A 22,761-nucleotide genomic window follows, 5' to 3' on the forward strand; every position below is an offset into this window, starting at 1 on the left:
GAAGTAATATTATTCTTAACTAATCGATCTTTAAAAAAAAAAAATTACGCAGTTTGTCAACTTCCGGTTTCAGTTGAGTTTGTATGTTTACATTTTGACAGATCAAAAAAAATATTTTTTAAACCCCTAGCCATGTTCTCCAGCGTCTCCAAGTGGCTAGGAGTTGTAGACAATACAGTTGATGAAGAGACATTAGCTGTTAATGCTGAAGGCGAGGAGAAACCAGTTGAAAAACCAGAGATAAAAGACGAAGAAAAGACCACTGCCACTGCGGAGAAAGTTGACAATGATCCAGAAAATGACGACTTAATTTCTCCACAAACGAAACAAACTTTAGAAGACGTGTCTGCAAAGGCTATAAGCACTGCAAAGGAATGGGGTAGTAAGTGTCCATGTTGTGCAGCACCATTTGATTTGCATATTACATGCTAGCCACAATAATGCACATTTATGGAACTATTTTTAACATTTGGACATTCATTTTGTTACCTACACACCACAAGTCAACTGATCCATACCAATGTAAAATATATTTTTCAATTGTAACTCCACAATATTTAACACTGTGTAGCGTGCGACGTTAAACTTCAACAGATCCCTACAGAGAAAAGCATGCTCGACCCTGAAGGGGTCTGCTGGTATTTATATACACTAAATTCTCTTTCCACACAGAACCCAGGCTTTGCTTATTTGCATATTACCAACCAAGTTAACATACTAGTCCAAATAATTGTATGTTGGCGGATTTTTTTTAGATTTTTGATATGGCAAATCCTTCACGTACAAATTGTTTAGTATCAAAAGTGGGTAGTTGTTCCGATCAGGATTCTGGGTTAAAGCATATAGAGTCTATAAAATATCATAAAAACAAGAAATATTACCAGATAATGTTATTTTATATTAGTTCCATACACAAAAAATAAATATCCAACTTATAATTATGAGTTTGACGGCTTGTTTTCATTTTATTCTGTCAAAACATAACGATATATACATGAAGGGCACCTGCAAGGCTTCAGGGCACAGTTTTAAATCGCTCGGAACATTTCGGCCATGGCCGAGTTGTTACGATTGTATAACGAGGTCTATCTCGAAGCTTTGTCGGAGGAGGCCGAGTTATTACGATTGTATGGAGTTGTTCCCCTTCGCATAATCGTTTTCTGTGTCAGTCAACTTTCGTTTTATTGGATAGGTAAACAACTTGTTTTAATGCATTAAATGCTTGTTTAGTGCAAAATAACATTTCACTTACATGGTAAAATATGAATATAACTCTTTATGATCAATTTCAACCATAAAATACTTCACTTAAAACAATTTCAATATTTTTAAAACACCCCAGTTTTTTGCAAATTCCCGTTTAGACGTTAGGGATTGGAAGAATCCCGTATAACACGTCTATTATTTTAGACTAGTTAACATACGTGCTATGAAAGTACTTCAGTCTGTAATAAAATGATATACTATGACAGCACATCGCCGCCTACAGCGGACCGTTACACTAATCTGCAGCCTACAGCGAACCGTTAAACTATGAATGCACATTTGCTGCCTACAGCGGGCGGTAACATTATTATGAATGCACATAAGCCGTCTACAGCGGACGGTTACATTACTTTCCCCTCAGAGAAGACTCGACCCAAGTCATAGTCTGGGAAACTTGAGGGTAAGGTAACTCCGTTTTGGCAGTTGTCAACATCCCACCGCTGCCACCATTCATTCCAAATCATCAAAAGACTCTGAAGTGGCTGTTTATATGGACTATTAACATGCAAAACAAAGGGATCTGGAACTATTAGTTGATATATTTCAAACACTGAATGAGGTAATAAGTGTGCCATATATCATGTTGTTAGAGGGAAAAAGGTGTGATAGTCTTCAAATTCTACTCAAATTCCCGCTAATAACATGGCTTGAGCAGTGTTGTTATATGTTTTATATGTTTGAGCATTAAATTAATTCTGTGAATACCAAAAAACAGTCTATTTTACATATAACTGCAATCTAACACCTAGTGTACCTGAAAATATTTTTGGGACAGACTGGCCATTATTTTTTACATGTATGTCTTTAAAGTTTACTCAGGACATTTTCATTTAACATAGGACATTTCCTAGTAATCATGTCAATTCTCAACTCAGTTGTATTTTATGATATATATATAAATGTATAACAGAATATGACTTCAACATCATCAGGGTTTCCGCCAGCCCTTTATGGCTTGTCGGGCCCGACGTGCCTTCCGCTGGCAAGGCCAATTACCGACACGCGTTAATTATGCTGACATGCTTTAATCCGCGTAGCGACAATCCTTATCAAAACAATCATCATTTTGACAATACACGATTTTGTTGCGATTACAACGGTTGCAACGGTTGACTGACAGCCAGAAGGCGTGTCGGGACTATTACGACATTTGTATCAGCCATTCAGGATCGACGACAGCATGAAGGCGTGTCGGTGAGGTTCAACAGTGCCAATTAACCAAACTCCTCTTATTCTTTATCAGAATGGGAATGTGTGAAAAACACCACTGTCGTAATTGCGACCTTTGTCCCTATAATCACCTATGAACACAAAGCAAACAATAAGTGTTAATTGATTTCGGTAACATAAATCATGTGTCGTTTTATTTTGTTTCTTAATCCCGAATCCGTTTGTTTAACCAATTATTAAATTATAATTGAGAACCGTGTTAAGATATCTGTGTTATTATAAACAAGGGTTATGCTATGTCGTCGTAATTAATTGAGTCGCGTTCCCATCTTTAGTTTAAAAGTGTGAAGTTATATTTTGTGTTGCTTATTATTAAACTTCGATTATTTTATCGTTCTTTTAATTTATTTGGAAAAAAAGATAAATAAATCTGAAAATACACATTACATTCTGTTTAAGTTATTATTTAGCCAACCCGGCTTTAAAAATATTAGCTGTTGCAGCTTTAAATATGAATACACGAGCAGTCGCTTTGCTCCGGGCTCTTTAGTGTTCCAGCATGCAGCGTGCTTTACACGTTTTGCTGTGACGTCAACGGTGTCAATATAAATAATACCCGCACTAAACGAAACATGAGTCAATCAATATCGTCGATATTGTATTGTCGGAAAACTTGAGAAATATCAATAATTAAGGAAAAGAAACCATTAAACCTTTTCACAAATAATTTTAATGTTAATCAGACTGTAGTTGGTAATTCTAAATCATAGGAACATAACTGTAAACTTGTCCAACCATTTTGGATACGAAAATAAAAAAAATTAACGTCAGGAGGGGACACCCCTCCCAAACCCTCCCCTTCCGACATGCCTTATGAAATTCCTGGCGGAAACCCTGATCATTCATTCATTGACATACAATATTGGCTTGTCACATGCTCAATTAGACATCAGTTAGATTAACAAGCAATAATTGGACAAAAAACTTGCTAAAACTTCCAAATCAGAGTCAATATCTGAATCACATTAAGATGCTTCATCATTCACCACAATGGTTTGTTTTTTGCACATTGTCTGCTACCCAAATGTGCTCAGTCTCCACTTGAAAGTCATAAGAAAACTCTGCGCTATCACCATTAGCATTTTAATACGTTATAATTACTTTCACCTGATATCCATAAGTGCCATAATTTAAAATGAACTAAGCAATACCTGTTTACGATGCAAATTACATCAAACCGACGTCTTTTCAGAAAGTCGCATTTTGATTTGATCTTTGTGCGCATGCGCACTACACAGATTTCAGTTTGACATAGTTTGAAAATCTAACGTCAATGTCCAACTGTTCAATAATGTTTTTGTGTTCACAGAACAACTATAGGATGTTATAACATATGTTAAATGCATCCAGAAAACTTAGTTTGTTTACTTTCTTCATTTATTTATTAACTGCACGTAATGCTTCCACTGACCTCATTGTTTATTACGGTACACAGTACACCTTCATATTATGCACCAGTCAATTGTAACCATGGCCCCCCCCAGGTCCGGGGGTATATCGGGGATAGCCGGAGAAATGGGCCGTGTTTTTACCTTTCAGATGGCCCCGCAGTGCCAGGTGAAAGTGGTGGTTTTGTCTTCGCTTTAAATATAGCTGGGAATGGGCCTAACCTAGGGTCCCTGGGTGCGGGGGCATTTGGCGGGCATTTTACCATCTGTTCGTCCCCGTATTGCGGGGATTTTAGCTGGGGTTGGCTGGACCCAAAGTCAAAGTCCCCGCTATTCCCCGGACCTGGGGGGGGCCATGGTTACAATTGACTGGTGCATTAAAACTTGTATAATTATATTTGTACAAACTGTATAGGTGAACTTTTGTACATGTATGTATAAATATAATCTCTATTACTAAATGCAAATAGCAAAATAAAAAAAAATCATTTCAAGACATTTGATCATGTTTGCAACATTTTGGCAAATGGCTAAAACCAAATTGGTTTCTTAACAGTTACGAAATGACTAACACAATGATTACAAATTGACTAAACTTGAGCAGTTACAATAGGGAAAGGTTACAAAATGACATACCATTATTCAAATCAAGTTACGTTTTGCCCAACATGTAGAGTGCTCTTTTAGTTTAATATACTATAATAATGTTTTTCCAGGATAGATAAAAGGGCATGGTATTTTTTCCAAAAAGAGGACATAGAAGTACAATGTACGTCAATTTGTTATATGTACCTAAAAGGGCAATCTGGTTTAATCATAATAGTACTTGAACTTAAAAGCATCTGTATGAACCATTAAAAAGTGCATGATTTTTTTTAAAACCAGTTTTCTATAAACACTGCTACTGCCTGTAAGAAAAGAATAGAACTCTGATCAGGGTGACTTGTTTTCTCCACTAATCTAATACAGGTCAGTGATTTTTTTTTGGAATTATTTTCACCGCCTGTTCTTTCCAAATTGGGAATTGTTTTCCATGTTGGGGAAAAATACAAAATCATGCTAAATAGCAAATTCACATATTTTCAATTACTTTTTTATGCATACATTATGCTGTTACAGAGCTGGTCTTGTCAATATTTTGTTTATTTTTTCATAACTTCATTGTCTTTTATTTCACTCACAGAATCTGTATTCAATTAATTGGGAAAATATCATGAAAAATGAACACTTTTTCGCAAGGGGAAACAGCCTTTAGAAGGCAGTAAATTGCACTAAAAAACAACACTGAATACATGTACTAGTATTTGTTTTTAAGCATTCCTGTACGGCATTGGGAAGCAGGCATCTGAGAAAGTAACAGAGAAGGCGAAAGAGATAACCAAGTCTGTGGAGGATAAGGTAAGCTTTAAAAAGTTTTCACTGTTTTGTCAAGAAATCAGGATTAACCATATTTAGACCATTGAGGATAGAAGTATTGGAAAAATTCATATGGGCAGTTAAGTGAATCATCATAATTTTATGTCATACATTATTGACTTCATTCACTGTCTAGCTTATTTATATTATGCAATCAGATTAGCTGTAGTGTTCTTAAATCAAATGATTTGAGCCCATTTTTGAATACAAGCCCTGTCAGACAGAAAGTATACCTTTAAGAATCAGTTAATTACCAACATGGCTTGCTCAGGTTGAATTTATAGAATTTAAATTTCACTTTCTCAAATAATCTTTAGGGAAGAGAGATTTTATAGAATCTTTATATACAATGTAATTTCTTAAATCTGCACTCTCACTGTTTTACCTATGGTATTTGACAACTTTTTCTTTTTTTGTCTCAAAATCAGCTGATATTGGCATCAATGCTTTCAAATCAGTCATGAAGGATAACACACAGTAGAACAGATCCCATTTTTTTAGAAAACTGCCAAATATTTCATTTTTTAAAGCTTTAGTCATGCTTTAACCATTACATATCAATTTTAGGGCAAAAATGTTAAAAATATGATCTGATATTTTATCAGCAGTCATAAATCAATGTTTTTCAGACATTATGTAAAATTTAACTCATTTAAAGACAAAAAATTGAAAAGTTGTCAAAACATCAATCTGTGAGCGTGCAGCTTTAAAATCAGTTGGAGGATGACAGTGCTCTAGTGGTATAAGTGTCGGCCACTCACTTGAAGGTGTTCAAGGGTCTTGAGTCCCATCTAGGGAACATTCTCCTGGCCTCTCAAAATTAACACCATGAGTACTTTGTGTTTCTTCCAGAATAGACAAAAATACCATGCCCTTTCAGCCCCTTTGCAGGCACAAATGTAACACATTAAAGTAAACACTTTTCTTAAAGGGCATCGAGAACATCTAACATTTTCAGTATTTTTGGGAAATAACATATTCCCTTTCTAAAGTTATTTTGTTAACAACAATTTTTTAACAGCATTTCTTTAAAATCTGATTGGGAGCTGAACATGTACCGTAGATTGGGCACCATGTCACAAAAGGAAGTTAAAGGGAAGATTGGCGTGATGCTTTAGTCAAAAAGGCCTAGAAGAATCAGGAGTACTAGTTTCTAACCAAGGAACAAGACTCAAAAATTGTGCATGCAGTGTCAAACTAAAATAGATAAAATCTCAAACTTATCTTGTGCTCATAATTGTAATTGAGTGAAATAAATAGAAACCAATGCTTACCTTATATAAAGCCCTCCTAAACGTCTTTAAAAAGTATATTGTTCATTGCTCTAATTATATTTTACAGACATTCCTTGGTGATTTCACGAAAGAACAGGAAACATTCGTTACAGAGAAGAAGGAAAAAGATCGCAAGTCAGAGGCGGCGGTCCCACCCTGGGTCGGATATAATGAAGAAGATGATATGAAGGCTCAGATACTGGCACTCTCACAGGTAGTACTTTGATGAAACGAGTGAGTGTTTTATAAATCTTTTCAATAAATATTATGGTATATAAATATTGGCTGCCTTAAAGGATGACAGTGCATATTGCCAACCTGTGGTAAATGCTGTTGACTGAGGCGAAGGTTTGCAATTTACACCATCACCCTTAAGGCAGTCAATGTCTCTTTTATTATACCGAACAAAAACTGTAGAATTTTAAAGCATTTGATTAAAAATCAGATGTAAATCAATATGGCGGTGTAGTTGTAGAGCATTGTCATTTTCTTAATGTTAGAGGGTAACAGTGCGACAGGGGGTGATGGTGCGAGGTGATAGTCAAAAATATTTCACTGGCGTTTTTACAATAATGTTTTATAGAAGTGAAGTATGAAAAATATTTATCTGTAATATTTAAAGCGAATTTTTCCATCATTGCCTTAGAAGTAGCAATTTTATAAGAGAAAAAAGATTTGTTGTTTCGAATAAACATTTTGTCTGGAACTCAGACTCAGAATGTTAGTGATAGTGTGGGTCAAGTAAGAAATGCACACCAGGATCTGTATTCAATAAACAACTTGAATTTATCTTAGATTTAAGAGTAAAATCTGAATGTTTTGATAGGCCTGTAAAATTCATGGGCAGATCCAGGGTTCTCAATAAGTTTCGGTTAAACCGTCTCAAATGGTTAAGTAACCGACCAGCTTCTACTTATTCTACTGAAAATTCATTTAGTTTTCCAAATTTGAACCGGCCATATTGCCATTTGAACCGTCCATTTTGGCCGGCAGCCGGTTCTTATTGAGAACACTGCAGATCAAACTAATGGAAACTCTTGAAAAGGACAAGGATAAGAATGATATAAATTAAATTTATTGAATACAACCCCAGGGTGATTTTAATTGGCTTATAATTGTCTTTACAGACAAGCTAAAACATATATGTTTAAGCTAGGGGTTAAGCTTAAAAGTTATTAATGCTGTATCCTGTCCTTTTTTGTTAGCACCCATCTACCCTCATGCTGATAAGCATTGATAGCAACTTCAATGAAACACAATTCCTATCAAATTTTGTCCAATTCCTACATTGTTTTTAATAAAAAAAATAACTTTAGAGTTAGTAGATTCTTATCTGACAAGTGTCCGCAGAGTTCTGCGGAGTTAACCCCTCTGAAGTATGCCGCTTTCGTAATTTTTAGGTCAACTGATCACACTTCGAGGGCCTTAAATTCAAACTCCAAGGAACGGGGACAGTCAAAAAATTCATTGTGCTGGTCGCGAAAGTGAAAATCCGCGAAGAGAAACGAGAGAAAGTGGGTCTAACTTGTTGGGTGTACTGTACTGATCAAATACTATTCAGTCCAATACAATGTTCCCTTTTTACCCGTGGCACCCTGTCCCTGTAGTGCAGTACTGGCTCAAACCCCATTCTAGCATACATGTATGTAAATATGTAACTGTGTTATTACAGGACAAAAGAAATTTCCTCAGAAATCCACCCAGTGGCATACAGTTTCAGTTTGACTTTGATGCAATATTCCCTGTTGCCATGGCAACCCTTCAAGAGGACACAAACCTGCAAAAAATGAGATTTGAACTCGTTCCTAAACAGTACGTTTTTAGTATTTATATGTTGTATGGTGACAATACAAGCACTGTTGTATTTGATTTATTCTATGATACAGTCATTGAAATTAGTATTTTGGATGAGCAAGCTGGAAATTCTTGCATTATTGCTTTAAAGCATAAGAAATGTTCATCAAGCTCTCCAGTGCAGGGCTTTGCATGCTTCTGCTAATTTCAATCAATGTTCTTAAGAATCAATCGTTTTTTCACTTATAAATTAATGGTTAACTGTGTCACTTAGTTTAACAGGTAGGCTGTGACATGTTTCTGTATTTATTTCAGAATAAAAGAAGACATGTTCTGGAGAAATTACTTCTATCGTGTATCACTCATCAAGCAGTCGACACAATTAACATCTCTAGCTCAACAAGCAGGTATGCGAAATGTTTGGGGTATGTAAGCCTATTTATACTTGCACTTGGGCCTTGCCAATTCGCCATGTGCTCCGTTAAGATTATGTTAGGTTTTTTGGAGAAAAGTGCACGGTTTTTTGAAGAAAAGTGCACAAACAAAATGTAACCCGAATTTAACGTCGCTCCCGGAAGATTATAAGTATTTATTTAGTGGTGCTGTGGGGAATCTATTTTAAGACCCCTGTATCAACAACCAGGTGTATAACAATTACACCACAGATCTGCCACTCAAATTGAAAATGTTATTAAACTACACTTCTAATATGCATCACAAAGAGCGTTCCGAACACCTCGGCCATCTCTGCCTAATGCCATATTCATTCGTGGTTGTTTTCTAAGGAATATGGCCTCGGTGCTCCAATTGCAAAATGAGTACTCTGACCATTGCTCATTAAAGGGGCTAGACACCAGATGGTCCCAAAATCGGCAAATACACTATTTCCACAAAACAAGCACAGAATTTTTAAATAATATTTTGTTGCTGTCTCAGCTGATTTCACTCGTTTAAAATAGCCCATACTGGTTTCCCAGGTTATAGTGTGTATTATAAGCATGTAAATGTCACATGATTAATACTGCTAAATGTACCGAGGCTATTTGGAAAAATATGAAAAAACTGCAAAAGATACATATGTCGTAAGCGATGTGATACATCAGTAAGTAAGGTTCAATGCGTTGTAAACAACGATATCAATTTTTTGACAAGATTTTGACAATTTTCTTTTTTTGTTGCAGTTGAAACATCTGTTGTCTAGTCTCTTTAAGTCTTGAAAAGCGAACTGAGAATGAATCAAATGTGAAAGAAGTTATATAGCCTTTTTTTAGAGGTATATCGTTTGTCACAATTATAAATATATTTATTCTCCCAAATAAAACATTTTTTACCATACATGTACAAAAACCTTTGTGATAACATTTATTTCAGGAAATGGTGAAGGAAAAGATCATTCTCGTTCATCGTCGATAAGCAGTGAAAACAAAGGTAATGAATATGCTGCTGGGGCTAAATTGATTTGAATATTTATTTAAGGAATAAATTGCATGATTTATGTCATTATCAGGGTATGAATGCAGTTGAGCTGGTTATGGTGTGTTAAGTTCCGAAGGACTCCATGCATACTTTAACAAGCCCAACTGCATTCATATCCCCGATAATGACATTAATCATGCTATTCATTCCTTACATTCAGTTCATTATTTCTTTCCAGAATTGTTAAAAATATACTTAATTTCATTTAAGAAAACCTTACTGTATTTCTTTCTCACCAATCCTGTTAATAAAACGACTTAACGGGAAACAGTTTATCACATGATGTTATAATATCGCGGGAAAAATTTAAACACTAAAACAGTTTCTAACGTTCAATTGAAATGCTTTTGACAACAATACATTAAACAAATTAATTATTAACACTTTTCAACACTTTGATCAAAGTTTTCATGGCCTGCTGACACAAACAATAACAAGATAAACAATTTTCAATTTATATAAAAGCACGATGATTCACTATCCGAACATATCCAAAGATGTTGCGTTCATTGGAATATATTCACAATTTCTGAAAGGCCGTTCATTTAAAGAATGGAAGTTGAGGTGTAAATAATACCATTTATCCAATGTAAGAATTATATTTACATTATCAAGGTAGCATGTTGAAGAGAGAAGAAACCAAGCAGTAAATCATAAATCAGTCGGACGGTTGATTTTATTTCTGATTTGACTGATATCAATGCGCGTTAAATGATTTAAAGCGGTGCTGTATTGAGTGAAAACAGAAGTCCCTTTTTTTTTAAATCGTCATAATTATTTAAAATGACCATAACAGAGCGATCATCCCCAAAACCCGTCCAGCGATCTCCGGAGGTCGAGGAACAGGCAGGAAGCCCGCAAGAGAATGAGTTTGTGAGCGACTCGTTTGCGGATGATGGACAGATCAGTGACGAGGATCTACGGAAAGAAATGGAAATGCTGGGAATGGAGGGGGATAAAAAAGAGGAGGGTAGGTAGAGGAAGGTCGGGGACAAGTAATGGAGGGGGATAAGAAAGAGGAGAGAAGGTAGAGGAAGGTTGGGTGATTGATGAAGGGGATGGAGGGGGATTAAAACGATGAGGGTAGTTACAGGAATGTGTGGGACAAGAGGGGTTTAAAGAGTTGGAAAAAGGGGATCACAGTTGGGGGAAGACAGGAGGATCTATGTAAAAGAAAAGAAAATTGAAGGGTAGATTGGTTTTAAGGGGGATGGGGAGTAGAAATGGAATGTAGGAGGAGGAGGAAAAGTGGGATAGAGTGATTTTTAGAAATGAAGAAAGAGGATGGGTAGATAGAGGAGATGGTATGGTAGATAAATTGACAGAGAAAGGAAAAATGACAAGGATCTAGAAAGAGATGGAGATGCTGGGAATATAGGGGGGTAATAAAGACGAGGGTAGAAAGGGATTGGAAAGAGAGGTTCAGTGAATATATAAGTAAAGAAGTGGCAGATTATTTTGATTAATAGTCAAGATTCAACATGTGCATATTTAAGTTTCATTTTTGTCATTATTTTCATACAATATTTTAGAATTGTAGATCATTGGTATGTTGATTGACTTAGAGGGATTAAGATGGTTAAAATCATAATGACTTTCATATTTGTTTTACTTCATCTAAATTGAATGTAATCCATGTGCATTGGTCATTTTCTGTATGATAATTTTTGCTTGTAGCTTCATCATCATTCTTTTACCTTTATATACATGTATGTACATCTGGCTCTCTGTTTTACATGTACGTCAAACTTCATTTTATGTAGTTCTCACAACTTCTGTTATTGTGTTGTAATACTATAGTTCACTGTTGTATTTCATCTGACATATCATTATGAAGAAGTTTCTAGAAACATACATAATGTTTAAATCCTTCTATGAACAGAGTTGCAAAATAATAATATTAGATAATTGAACTTGAAAATATTGAACTTGTAAATATGCATTTTTGGGGAATGCAAAAAGTTGACTCTTTTTTTTTATGAGATTTAAAGCTGTTCCCAACCACATACTATTATTCCTTGTTTTTTGTAGTTGACTATAATCATGCTTGTCTGTTCGCCATGTCTTATAATCATTCAAAATATGTACACGCAGCTTAGAACACACTTCTTTGTCGTCTGAAATGGCGACATATACATGTATCTGTTGCTTTTGGCGGTGGCATTAGCAATAACTTGTATATTTATTATCAAATCAAGACGAAACTTGGTGACACTGTTTGTTGGCATAATATCTCGGTCAAGTTTGATCCTCGGGTAAATCACTTAAAGAACTCCAGGATTATGTCCCTCTTATGTTGAAGAATAGAAGTTTTATGTCTTCTGGAGGCAAGAACTTAAATATTTATCAGCCAATCATAACTTAGTGACAATGTTTGTGGAAAGGGTCCATCAAATTCGATCATGAGGTTGATCACATCTATTTCTCAAGAGTATCGCCCTTTAAAAGATTATCCAATGGTGACAGCGTTTGGTGGCATATTGTCTCAGTAGTGATTGATTGTGGAGTGAATGAAATTAGAAAATCAAGAGTTATGCCCCTTTATACATGAAAAAATAGCAGTTTCATATCGTGTGCAGACAATAACTAAGTATTTATTACCCAATATGATGAAACTTGGTGACAGTGTTTGTGGGCATAATTTCTCTGTCATGTTTATATTTGGGGTGAATCAACTCAATAAATAATAGAGTTATGCCCCTTTTATATCTAAAACAAGAAGTTTTGTTTCATGTGCAGACAACAACTTTAGTACTTATTACCTGATCGGGATGAAACTTGGTGACAGTGGGCGGCATAATATCCTGGTCAAGTGTGACTGTGTGATAAATTGCCTCAGTGACTCAATTTGCTTAAATGTTTTGCTCCATCATATTAAATCTGTCAAGTAATTGGTTTAACTATGATGGGCACATGATGATGGGCACATCCAAATAGGCAACACATCCAAAATCTGCAGAATTCTAGTTAAAAAAGCAATACGCTCATTTTTCTCACCACTCTTTTTTTTATTAAATTTTAAAGTTTATTTCCCTTGATTGTCTCCTAAAAATGGACAAGCACCTGGATCTGATTCTAATGTCCCATTGTCGTTATTTGTTTGCAATACAAAATCTGAATTTTCCGGATTTTTCCTATTAAGTTAAAATGTTAATTTCCCAAATTACTTAATTTATCTAGGTGAGGATGATGATTGGGAACAGGCTCTTATAGATGAATATTTAGCAATGCAAGAAGAACAAAAACAGCAACAAAAATCTAGCGCATCATAGGTATGTGAAGACGGGGCTTATCAAACAATGATTATGCTATAACACGCCATGTAGCCATTATGTTTAGTTAGCTGTGGGTATGGTAGTGTAGAATAGCATGAAGCATGTTTGTATCTCTTTCATAATTGCTTATCAGTTTTCAGGTTGTGTTTTTTCTGAACATTTTTAAAGGTTCACAATATAGATTAATGCAAAAAAGTTTATAAATTTTATTTTTATTGCATTATCATGTTTTACTCATGAAATTGACTTACTTCAAGTGGCTATGGTTGAAACTTAATGAAATCTTGTATTAAACTTGAAAATTATCAATCTTTTACAACGTTATGTAATAATTAGTAGTTAAAGATGATTTAGTTCTACTTTAATGATAAAAAAGCCCCAGATTATATGAGTTAGGTACAGAATTTTTTGTAATTAGCTTTTTTAAATGGGTTTTTTGAATAAATAGCTATGTTTCCACAATTTTCTCAGTTATATAATTTAATGGCGCCAAAATGTTGGTATTTTTTTTTATTTGTATCTAAACCATAATGCGTTTTTTATTCTCATCATTAAAGTCAAATAAGTTCAATATGATAATGCATCAAAAATTATTTTTTCCATCAACTTACATTGTTCGCCTTTATATAGGGCAACCTGGGCTTTTCTGATTGGGAAAACTGCATCATTTGGACAGAGATTCGGAATTCCAATTTTGCTTTGGAAAGTACAAGAATGCTCCAAAAAGTTAAAAAATGATAGAAGAATGTGATAAAACAATTTTTTTAGGTAAACACCAACTGTTCAATACAAAAATGGTGTTACTAAAACAATTGAATTTGAAATTTTACTTTCGTATTTGAGAAAAAAAGTAAATGTTTAAGCATTGGGTATTGAGAAGAAATTCAGACTCAAATTGGTAAGAAAAAACACACCGGAACTTATATAAGTTATAATGTACATAATAACATCATGATGTTAAGGCTAAAAAATAGTAGCATACTGTAACATGATACTTTTAAGTTTGTTTTTGCTGCATTATAGTCAATTTGCAATCATTAGAATTTGAATCCAGATGTAAATGTTAATCAAATATTCCAATAGGTTTTCATCTTGCTAAACTTGGTAAAACTTAAAAATGTGAACAAACAGTATACATTGTATACATATTTTTTGGTGTTTCATAAATTCCATTGCATTTAAATGAGATGCACATTTGGTGGGTATTAACTTTTGTTCAAGATTATTGTAATACCATATATTCAAATATCACTATCGATAGTGAAACGAAAATCTAGACTATATAGAGAAAACATTGACTTCGGTATGTTTATGTTATCGAATGTTTTGGATCTTGGTATTTTGTCAAATACTTTAAGTTTCTTGTAGCGAGGGATGGATGCTTAGCGATTAAAAAAAACATGCACCAAACTTTCTGTCTGTACAAGGGAGCTTGTCATGGGCCTGCCTGTCTTGTCATGGGCCTTGTCATGGGCCCATGTTTTCGAACAGTCGCAAAATTGAGTTACAACTACAAATTATTATTTCATTGTAACCAATCCCTTCTAACAGAGAATTGATGTCAGATGAACTTTGCTGAAATATATTACTATTTGGAGGTTTGATGGTCATTCACATATTTTTTCATTAAGAGGAGTAAAGTAAAGATGTCAATTCAATGAAAAATCAAAATACTTCTCTTGGTTTGTGTCCAGACTTGGACACTTGAGACTGTTAGTAATCTTGGTCCCAGGTCTTAGAAGTGGATGGCTACAGGTTCCGCACTTGTATGTAAAAAACTTAGATACTAAAAATATTGTCTTGTTTTTGGTCAACTAATTTAGTGATTGAAAACAGATGCCAGGATTAAAATACATAAGGTACATGTACATAATGGCCAATGGAGATTGCCATGCACAAGGATTTATAGTCGCCACCAAGGTCTGAAATATATATGTGCATGTAGCATGTAACTACTAATATTATTGTCCTGTTTTGGTCAACCAGCTTAGTGATTAAAAACTAAAAAATGCTGCAATAAAGGATACATTAGGTACATAATAGCCAGTTGATATATATCTGATTTATAGTCACCTACCATGATCTAAAATATATACATGTATCACACTATTGAATAATACTATTAAACACATACATGTAATGTTACAGTTAAATCTGTATCCTCCATATTCCTTTTATATTATTAGGGGTATACAAAGAGTTGAGCTGAATTTCACAGCCATAACAAATGCTTTGAACATTCATGTACGGGTACTATGTATGTAGTTCTTAGCTTAATTAGCTTACACAAAAGTTGTGTCCCTGCTTTTTTGTTGCTGTGTTTGTTCTTTTTGTACAATGTATCTTAACTAAATTCCATATCAACAGTGAACATGCTTTAATTAATAATGAAAAAAAAAGAAAATAAAACTCCCACCTTCAACAGTCATCAAATCAACCTTTTGGATGGGCAAGCACGAATTCTTACACTAATGCTAAGGGTCAAAATATTTCAACAAGCCCTACTAGCAGTATATAAAATTCAGAATTAGATCAACCCCTGAAAGCATCTGTCCTGTTCAGGGCTTGCGGGCTTGTGGTACATTTGGCACTGCTTAGTAATAAAACTTTCAAACTCTGTTTGCAATATTTTAAATTCTTACATCATGATATGCCAGAGAAAAAAAAAAATCTTGTTTGTTGTTAACTGTATAGGGAATAGCATCATCTCTTATCATTTGTATAAAACTCTGGACACAAAAATATTAACTTTGTTTTACATTTTTCAGGCGAACCAAAAGAAAACCCGACAGTCTGGGAGGCCGAATTACAACGGGAACTTCAGGAGTACGAAATGGTCGGCAGCGGTGAGGATATCGATGATGCGGACATTGAAAACGAGATTTTAAAACAGATCGAAGAAGAATCGTCCGCTTCATAATTATATCTCTCCATCCAGTGGCATTAACTGTCTGACCATGTTTGTTTTTCTATGCTCTTGTTTTGTCGTTGTAAATACCCGGTTGTCTATTATAGGGATACTCTGGCAGTTTTGTTACAGACTGCTGTTCTATTTCTGTCTAATGAACATTTGATACGTCTTTAGTTGCTGGTGAGGCAAGCTGTTAAGAATGGCTGTAGTTTGTTTTGTAACAGCATCAGCAGTGTTGGTACATGAATTGATATGATGCTATGTCAGATTACAACCGCCCTCGTCAGTTATTAACTTTGTTCTGCCATCAAAATTGGATTTTTGGATGAATACGCTCATATTCTTAATATAAAAAGATATATTATTGCTTGACATCAGATTTTGAAATAAGCCCTGCTATATAGAAATCAGAGTATGTTTAAGATAAGAATCAATTGAATCAATGTGCATTTGTTTATCCAAGGTTATCATCATGGTCAGCAATAACGGTATTTTCTTCTATTACACTTTATACATACCGTGGGAAAATTGACTGACAAAATCTCATTTTAATGAATATGCATGAGGCAAGGGAGACAACTCTTTTTCTAATGAAATCATATGTTACAATAAAATACCCTTCAATAACCCTGTATTGTCAGTTGTCTCCACAGGCGAGTGGTCTTATAAGTTGTATTCAAATTTGTTCTGAAAACAGAAGTATGCGTGTATGTGCATATTTCCACATTGCTTGCTTGCAGGACAAATGAAACTGCCTTTTAATTTATTTATGAAAACGAGATTTTCCTAACAAAACCCAAAAATAGGTTATTGTGTGACTAGGAAGTCTTTCCATTTGGTAAATTGTTAATGGTTATGAACACTTGTATCACGGTTGGTTTGGCACCATGTTGATTGTGTGATATCACCAGAATTTCTTCAGAGGATACAATGTTTTGAAACTGTGACAAATTCATTTCAGCTGTTCTCTGTTAATAAGCTGACTTTGTGCCTCTATAAGGCACTGCTGTCTTGTTGGCTTAAGAAAAGTATTGTTGTGTTTATATGTATATTTCTGATTGAGAAAATTACACATGCATTTCTTACCATGTTTCAGTTCAAGTATTGACACTTCTGCTGTCTTGTTGGCTTAAGAAAAGTATTGTTGTGTTTATATGTATATTTCTGATTGAGAAAATTACACATGCATTTCTTACCATGTTTCAGTTCAAGTATTGACACTTCTGCTGTCTTGTTGGCTTAAGAAAAGTATTGTTGTGTTTATATATATATTTCTGATTGAGAAAATTACACATGCATTTCTTACCATGTTTCCGTTCAAGTATTGACATATTTATAACATATTGCTGAGTAAGCTGAAATTTTAACTATAGTTTATATGAAGTTCACATTTCTTGTATCTTTCTTTAAATAAGGGAACTGTCGGACATTAACTTACAAATTGCCTTTAGATATTTATTTTAGAATAGGGTTTAATTTTGCTTCCTGCTTTTCTTTAAGCTTGCATCATTTTTTTTGGTGTTTAGGTCAAGTTTGGCTTTGCTAAGGGTTAGAATAGGGATTATGTTGTTTCAATCATTAACTCATCATATAAATGTTAATTGTTAATATAAATGTTAATTGTTAACATTATGATCATTTAGTTCGAATATATTTCTGTGATAGCCATTGCCGAGGAAATAACCATTGATGAGGAATTTAATGTTGTGTTAATGCACTTATACTACTGTTTGCAACAGGATAAAGGGATATGAGGGTTTGATTGCAACGGGATAAAGTAATATGAGGTTTGATTGCAACGGGATAAAGTAATATGAGGTTTGATTGCAATGGAATAAAGTAATATGAGGTTTGATTGCAATGGGATAAAGTAATATGAGGTTTGATTGCAACGGGATAAAGTAATACTACCGTTTGCAACGGGATAAGGTAATACTACTGTTTGCAACAGGATAAAGTAATACTACTCTTTGCAACGGGATAAGGTAATACTACTGTTTGCAACGGGATAAAGTAATACTTCTGTTTGCAACGGTATAAAGGGGTATGAGGTTTGAAGCATTGATTTGTGACTGTGTTGTCCTTGCACAATTATCAAATACCCACCTGGCCCCAATTTCTCGAAACTTCTTAAGTCCCTTATAACAGGATTAAGCTAAGCTCACTATTTTTGCTTTGCAATATTTTGCATAATATTTACTTCTTTAAGAGTTTTTATACTTAAGATAGGAGTTATGTTTATGATTATCACAATTAACCATTTTTTATTTATAAAATTTCAATTTCAGAATGTATTTTGACGTATTGAAATAAGCTACTTAAGCCTGTTAAGCTTAAGAAGTTTCGAGAAATTGGGACCTGGCCTCAATTTCTCAAAACTTGTTAAGTCCCTTGTAACAAGATTAAGCTAAAATCACTATTTTTGCTTTTCAATAATTTGCGTAATATATATATTTTTGAAGAAATTTTATACTTTAGAAAGCAATTTTCACTATGATTATCAGAATAAACCAATTTTTCATTTATCAAAATTCAATTTAAGTCAGTACTTTGACTAATTGAAATAAGCTACTTAAGCCTGTTAAGCCTTAGAAATTCCGAGAAATTGGGGTTTTCAATTAGCAACTTAGATTGAACTTAAGAATTTAAGATTAGAAACTAAGTGTTTTGATTGGCCAGTATATTTAGCTAACCAATAGGCAGAATGGTATCACTGAAGCATGTCTAAGGATAAGGATAGATGGATGTTAATTACTGGCCCTGTTATAGATGTATAAAATGTGATGAAAGCTGTGAATTTGAAATGCGAAACTGCTTTTATATTGACACAGTGTGGTGTGGTTGTTTCAAACGTGACTTCAAATCTGTTTTAAATGTTGCGTCTGACTGTTTTAGTTTGGGCGGAATATCACGACCTCATCATTGGTGTGAAATTGCAATGTGATCATGCCTTGTTTAACAGATTGACAAGCATGTTTCGTTAAGTTTGTTTGCAAGCAGTAGTATGTTCATGATAGTGATTGGTTATACTGCCTTGTCAAATATATGTATTGTTATTGTATATATGGGTGTGCTGTTTTCTTTGTTTTTGATATAATGTCATTGTTAAAGTGTAAAAGTAAACATATATGTATCTGACACTTCAAGTTATTTGTGTACATCTATGTAACTCCCGAATTCATTGTAACTGTCTTATTGTTAACCCAGTGAAATATGAAATGATTGGTCATAACTCCTTGTAGTTATCTTCAGTTTTAATTGTATCATATGTAAGCATCTTGTTAACCTAACATCAGCCTGACTCAATGACTACCTTCTGACAGAAATAAAAATAAATAAATTAAGCTAGCCTTTGGACAAACCAGTTAACTTCATTTAAAGCTGTACACTCACAGATACTGTTTTATTTTTTGTCTTGGAATGAGCAATTTATTGCGAACATATCTGCAAACCAGTGATAAAAGACTGCTGATAAAAGATCAGACCTCAGATTTTCATATTTCCATTCCAAAATTAATGTGTTCTAGCTAAAACCGTTACTAACGGTTTAAGAAAAATGCATAAAACATCAATTTTTGAACTTAAAAATAAAAATCGTGTGATCTTATTTTTGGTCAACCAACAACTGGATTACATGAATTTTAGCACAAATTGGCTCGTTTCAAGACCAAAAATTAAAAAGTTGTCAAAACGTTTAATCTGTGAGAGTGCAGCTTTAAAAAAATAATAATTAAAAATATTATGGTTATGAATTAACAGGACGCCATTGGTAACCTTGTTCCAGCTTTTCAATTGTCAAAGGTCAAATGTCCGAAGTGTTGAAAATAGTCCACTCCATTTGGATTATACAACTATGAACTATTATTCACTGATGAAATATAATCCCTTTGATGTTTAATGGAATGGTTAAATGGCAACCAGTGTCATGTAAATTATACCAATGTTAAAAATGGTACCAAGTCATCTATATTCCCCTATATTGTAATTACCTCCCTTGTTGAAGACTGTCGTCTGTAGCATCATGGAAACGTTGTCTTGTGGCAATCAATATTTAGAACGCTAATTAATTATTTCTCGCTTCAACTGTCTCCATAAAAAAGTTTTTACGCACCTTCAAGAAATAATGCTTAACTCTCCTTAGAACTATTTTAAGACAGATTTGACTATCAACATATTCTGAATCACAGTTTTTAACATCCTTGACCTTTGGTTTTCATTGTATATGTATTTACTGTATGTTTGGTAAACTATATTAAGGGAACAATGTTACTTCAGAGGGTGTGGTATGCTGTATGCGAAAAGGGTTTACTTTCGTTTTTCTACATATATTTTAGGGATACTTTCAGTTTGAGTTCAATGTATACTTAAAGACACATTCTGTTAGATTGATCGCAGCTAAAAATAGAAATTAATCCTGTGCAATTTTGAAAGAAATCGGATTGGAAATCTTACCCAAAATCAACCACTTTTTTGAAATAAGAAATCCTTTTTGAACTGTGAATGGAGTCCAATTTGAGGTTTATTTTATGTGGTGGAAAACTCCACTGTATACAATAAATATATTGGCACCTGTTAATTGGCAACTGTATTTCATAGTAAACCAGGTTGTTTCCAATCGGACAGAATGTACCTTTTATATCACTATGTAACATAGAACTTATTATTTTGTTAATGGATTAAAGAACCTATTTGGTATATTATGTTTTGGAAGGTTGGAGTTAAAATGAAAACTGTACAAACATGCTATCTTGTTGTTTTGTTTTCTAGTCGGGATCAAGGGTGAGTGGTTTGGGCATCTGCTCGATATCTTGCCGTAAATTTCCAATTGCTGGAATGCTGTGATTTCGAATAGCTTGGTACAGATAGGGTTTAAGCTAGGTTTTAAAAAGGCAGGGATGTGATTTGTCCGCGGATCTAATGGCCCCAGAGCCCCCCCCCCCAAAAAAAAAAAAAAAAAAAAATAAATATATATATATATATTTTATTTTTATTTTTACCTGAAAAAAAAATATTTGGTTGCTTTTAGTTGTTTAAGTTAATTTTCCAGTTTGCTTCAAATTAAAAGTCAGGAGAGCCCTCAAAAGACCTTCTTAAAGGCCATTTTTCTTCTACAGCAGTGCGCTTTTGACCCAAAGAGCGCCCCTTAAACCCATGGCCGAAAATGTTTCAGCCCTCCAGCTGCCAGGTCAATCACATCCCTGAAAGGGCATGGTGCTGCAGAAAAAAAGACAGGGGTGCTAAGGGTGAAAAGGGCATATCGTATCACGATGTAATGAACATTATGGAGTTGACACAATATGTAAGAAATGCGTGTTATTAAACCACGGACCTATAGGTCCGTGATCGAACTATCAAATATGAGCCGCATCGCGCGATTTTGGGCCTTCGGACATAATTATTACAAATGAAATAATCATTAATAAAAAAATGCCAAAAATAATGATTTTTCCTATGTAAATCAATTTCTTCCCGACTTCTTTCTCTCTAAGGTTTGTCATTGGTGCATCATTTTCTCGACAATTTATGACCATTGGTTAACTCATGTTTCCATGGCAACCATGGATTTTGTCCCGACATATTTTGACTGGGTTGATAGTCTGTGTTTAAAACGGCCAAATGTATTAAAACTACAAAAATGATTCATTATTTTTATCGTAATTTATGTTCTTTAAAGATTCTGTGATAAAATAATTTAAATCATCAGCTAGTTTTAATGTTGATACGATAATTTTGCACGTAATTTGAATAATGCACTTTCGTTACGACGTCATTTGAATGACGTCAAATTTAGCATTCAAAATGCGCAATACATGGTCGCACTTGTAAACACGTAACTTACGCAATTTAAGTGATATCATCATGAAATTCTCAGAATATATTCCTGAAATATCATGCCATTCAAATACCTTAAAACATTGTAATAGTGAAAATATGTCCGAAGGCCCTAATTCGCGCGACGCGGCTCATATGTAATGTGTTTTGTATATACATATAATAATATCATTACTTCTAATCAAAACAATAGAAATATTTGACAGCCTTAAAGGCCTAGTTTAAGGAATGTTTGGCATGATACTCCCCTGCTGTGCATCTCCTGCTAATTGCACTGGTGTCACAGTAGGGCCCAACTTCCTGTATATTCGTTTTTATTGGCTCAGGGCCATTTAGGGTCCATTTCAATAATAAAACTTCCAAAAAATGCACAGCAGGTTATTCAGATCGGAGATCTGATAAGAGGGATCAAGGCAAGTAGATTAAGATCAATAAACAGAGGTTGTGTACTGTACACAGTTTGTTTGTTGTTGTTGTGTTTTTAGGGGCGGGGTCACTTATAGAAGGCTTAAACTAGGCCTTTAAACAATAAATTATATGAATGCAGAAGGGTGCACATGCTGGTCTCAATGAGGGCAGAAGGGTGCTACAAAAAGGACGCTGCAGCACCCCCACACAACTATAGCCCAACCCCTAACACTGTTGCCGATAATTAAGTGTGCATGCATTTAAGGTCATTGGCACTATTTGGGGTCAAAGGCCTGATAGCCATATCCCCCCGTGTCCTCCGTTCTATAACATGCAATAGCTAGAAAGTAGAGGGATTTCAAAATAAGTTTGCGCATCATTCTGTAGAATGCACACGATAAGTAAATCGCATAAATTTGCTTCAATAATAATGCTCGAAAGTCAAGGTCACGCTTAAGGTCAGTCGGTTACTTGTTGTGTAAATCGATGGC

The 22,761-nt window shown here is 34.4% G+C and overlaps 1 protein-coding gene across 3 annotated transcripts; it reads left to right on the forward strand.

The window, feature by feature from the left end:
* The first annotated feature begins 48 nt into the window (after positions 1 to 48).
* LOC128238405 (synapse-associated protein 1-like) lies at positions 49 to 20,773 on the forward strand. Of its 3 annotated transcripts, none has more exons than XR_008261698.1 (9): positions 49 to 382; positions 5,200 to 5,282; positions 6,642 to 6,788; positions 8,247 to 8,386; positions 8,684 to 8,775; positions 9,740 to 9,796; positions 10,641 to 10,814; positions 15,888 to 17,838; positions 18,016 to 20,773. XR_008261698.1 is itself a non-coding variant. In XM_052954310.1 (9 exons), exons 1-8 carry the CDS (start codon positions 133 to 135, stop codon positions 13,114 to 13,116), a joined length of 1,035 nt encoding a protein of 344 aa, XP_052810270.1. In that variant the 5' UTR covers positions 49 to 132; the 3' UTR covers positions 15,888 to 15,972. The 3 variants fall into 3 exon arrangements, 2 of the variants coding, with proteins under 2 accessions (XP_052810270.1, XP_052810269.1); XM_052954310.1 differs by lacking the exon at positions 18,016 to 20,773 and adding an exon at positions 13,025 to 13,116 and having other exon boundaries at positions 15,888 to 15,972; XM_052954309.1 differs by having other exon boundaries at positions 15,888 to 20,773.
* The last annotated feature ends 1,988 nt before the right edge of the window (positions 20,774 to 22,761 follow it).

Source organism: Mya arenaria, chromosome 6 (genome assembly GCF_026914265.1).
Source record: "Mya arenaria isolate MELC-2E11 chromosome 6, ASM2691426v1".
In the NCBI taxonomy this organism is placed as follows: Eukaryota; Metazoa; Mollusca; class Bivalvia; order Myida; family Myidae; genus Mya; species Mya arenaria.

Excerpts from the sequence above, each read along its gene's own strand:
- LOC128238405 (XM_052954309.1), top strand. The coding sequence starts at position 133 with ATGTTCTCCAGCGTCTCCAAGTGGCTAGGAGTTGTAGACAATACAGTT. Across the intron at positions 383-5,199 it reads CACTGCAAAGGAATGGGGTA|CATTCCTGTACGGCATTGGG; the intron begins GTAAGTGTCCAT and ends TTTGTTTTTAAG. Across the intron at positions 6,789-8,246 it reads AGATACTGGCACTCTCACAG|GACAAAAGAAATTTCCTCAG; the intron begins GTAGTACTTTGA and ends GTGTTATTACAG.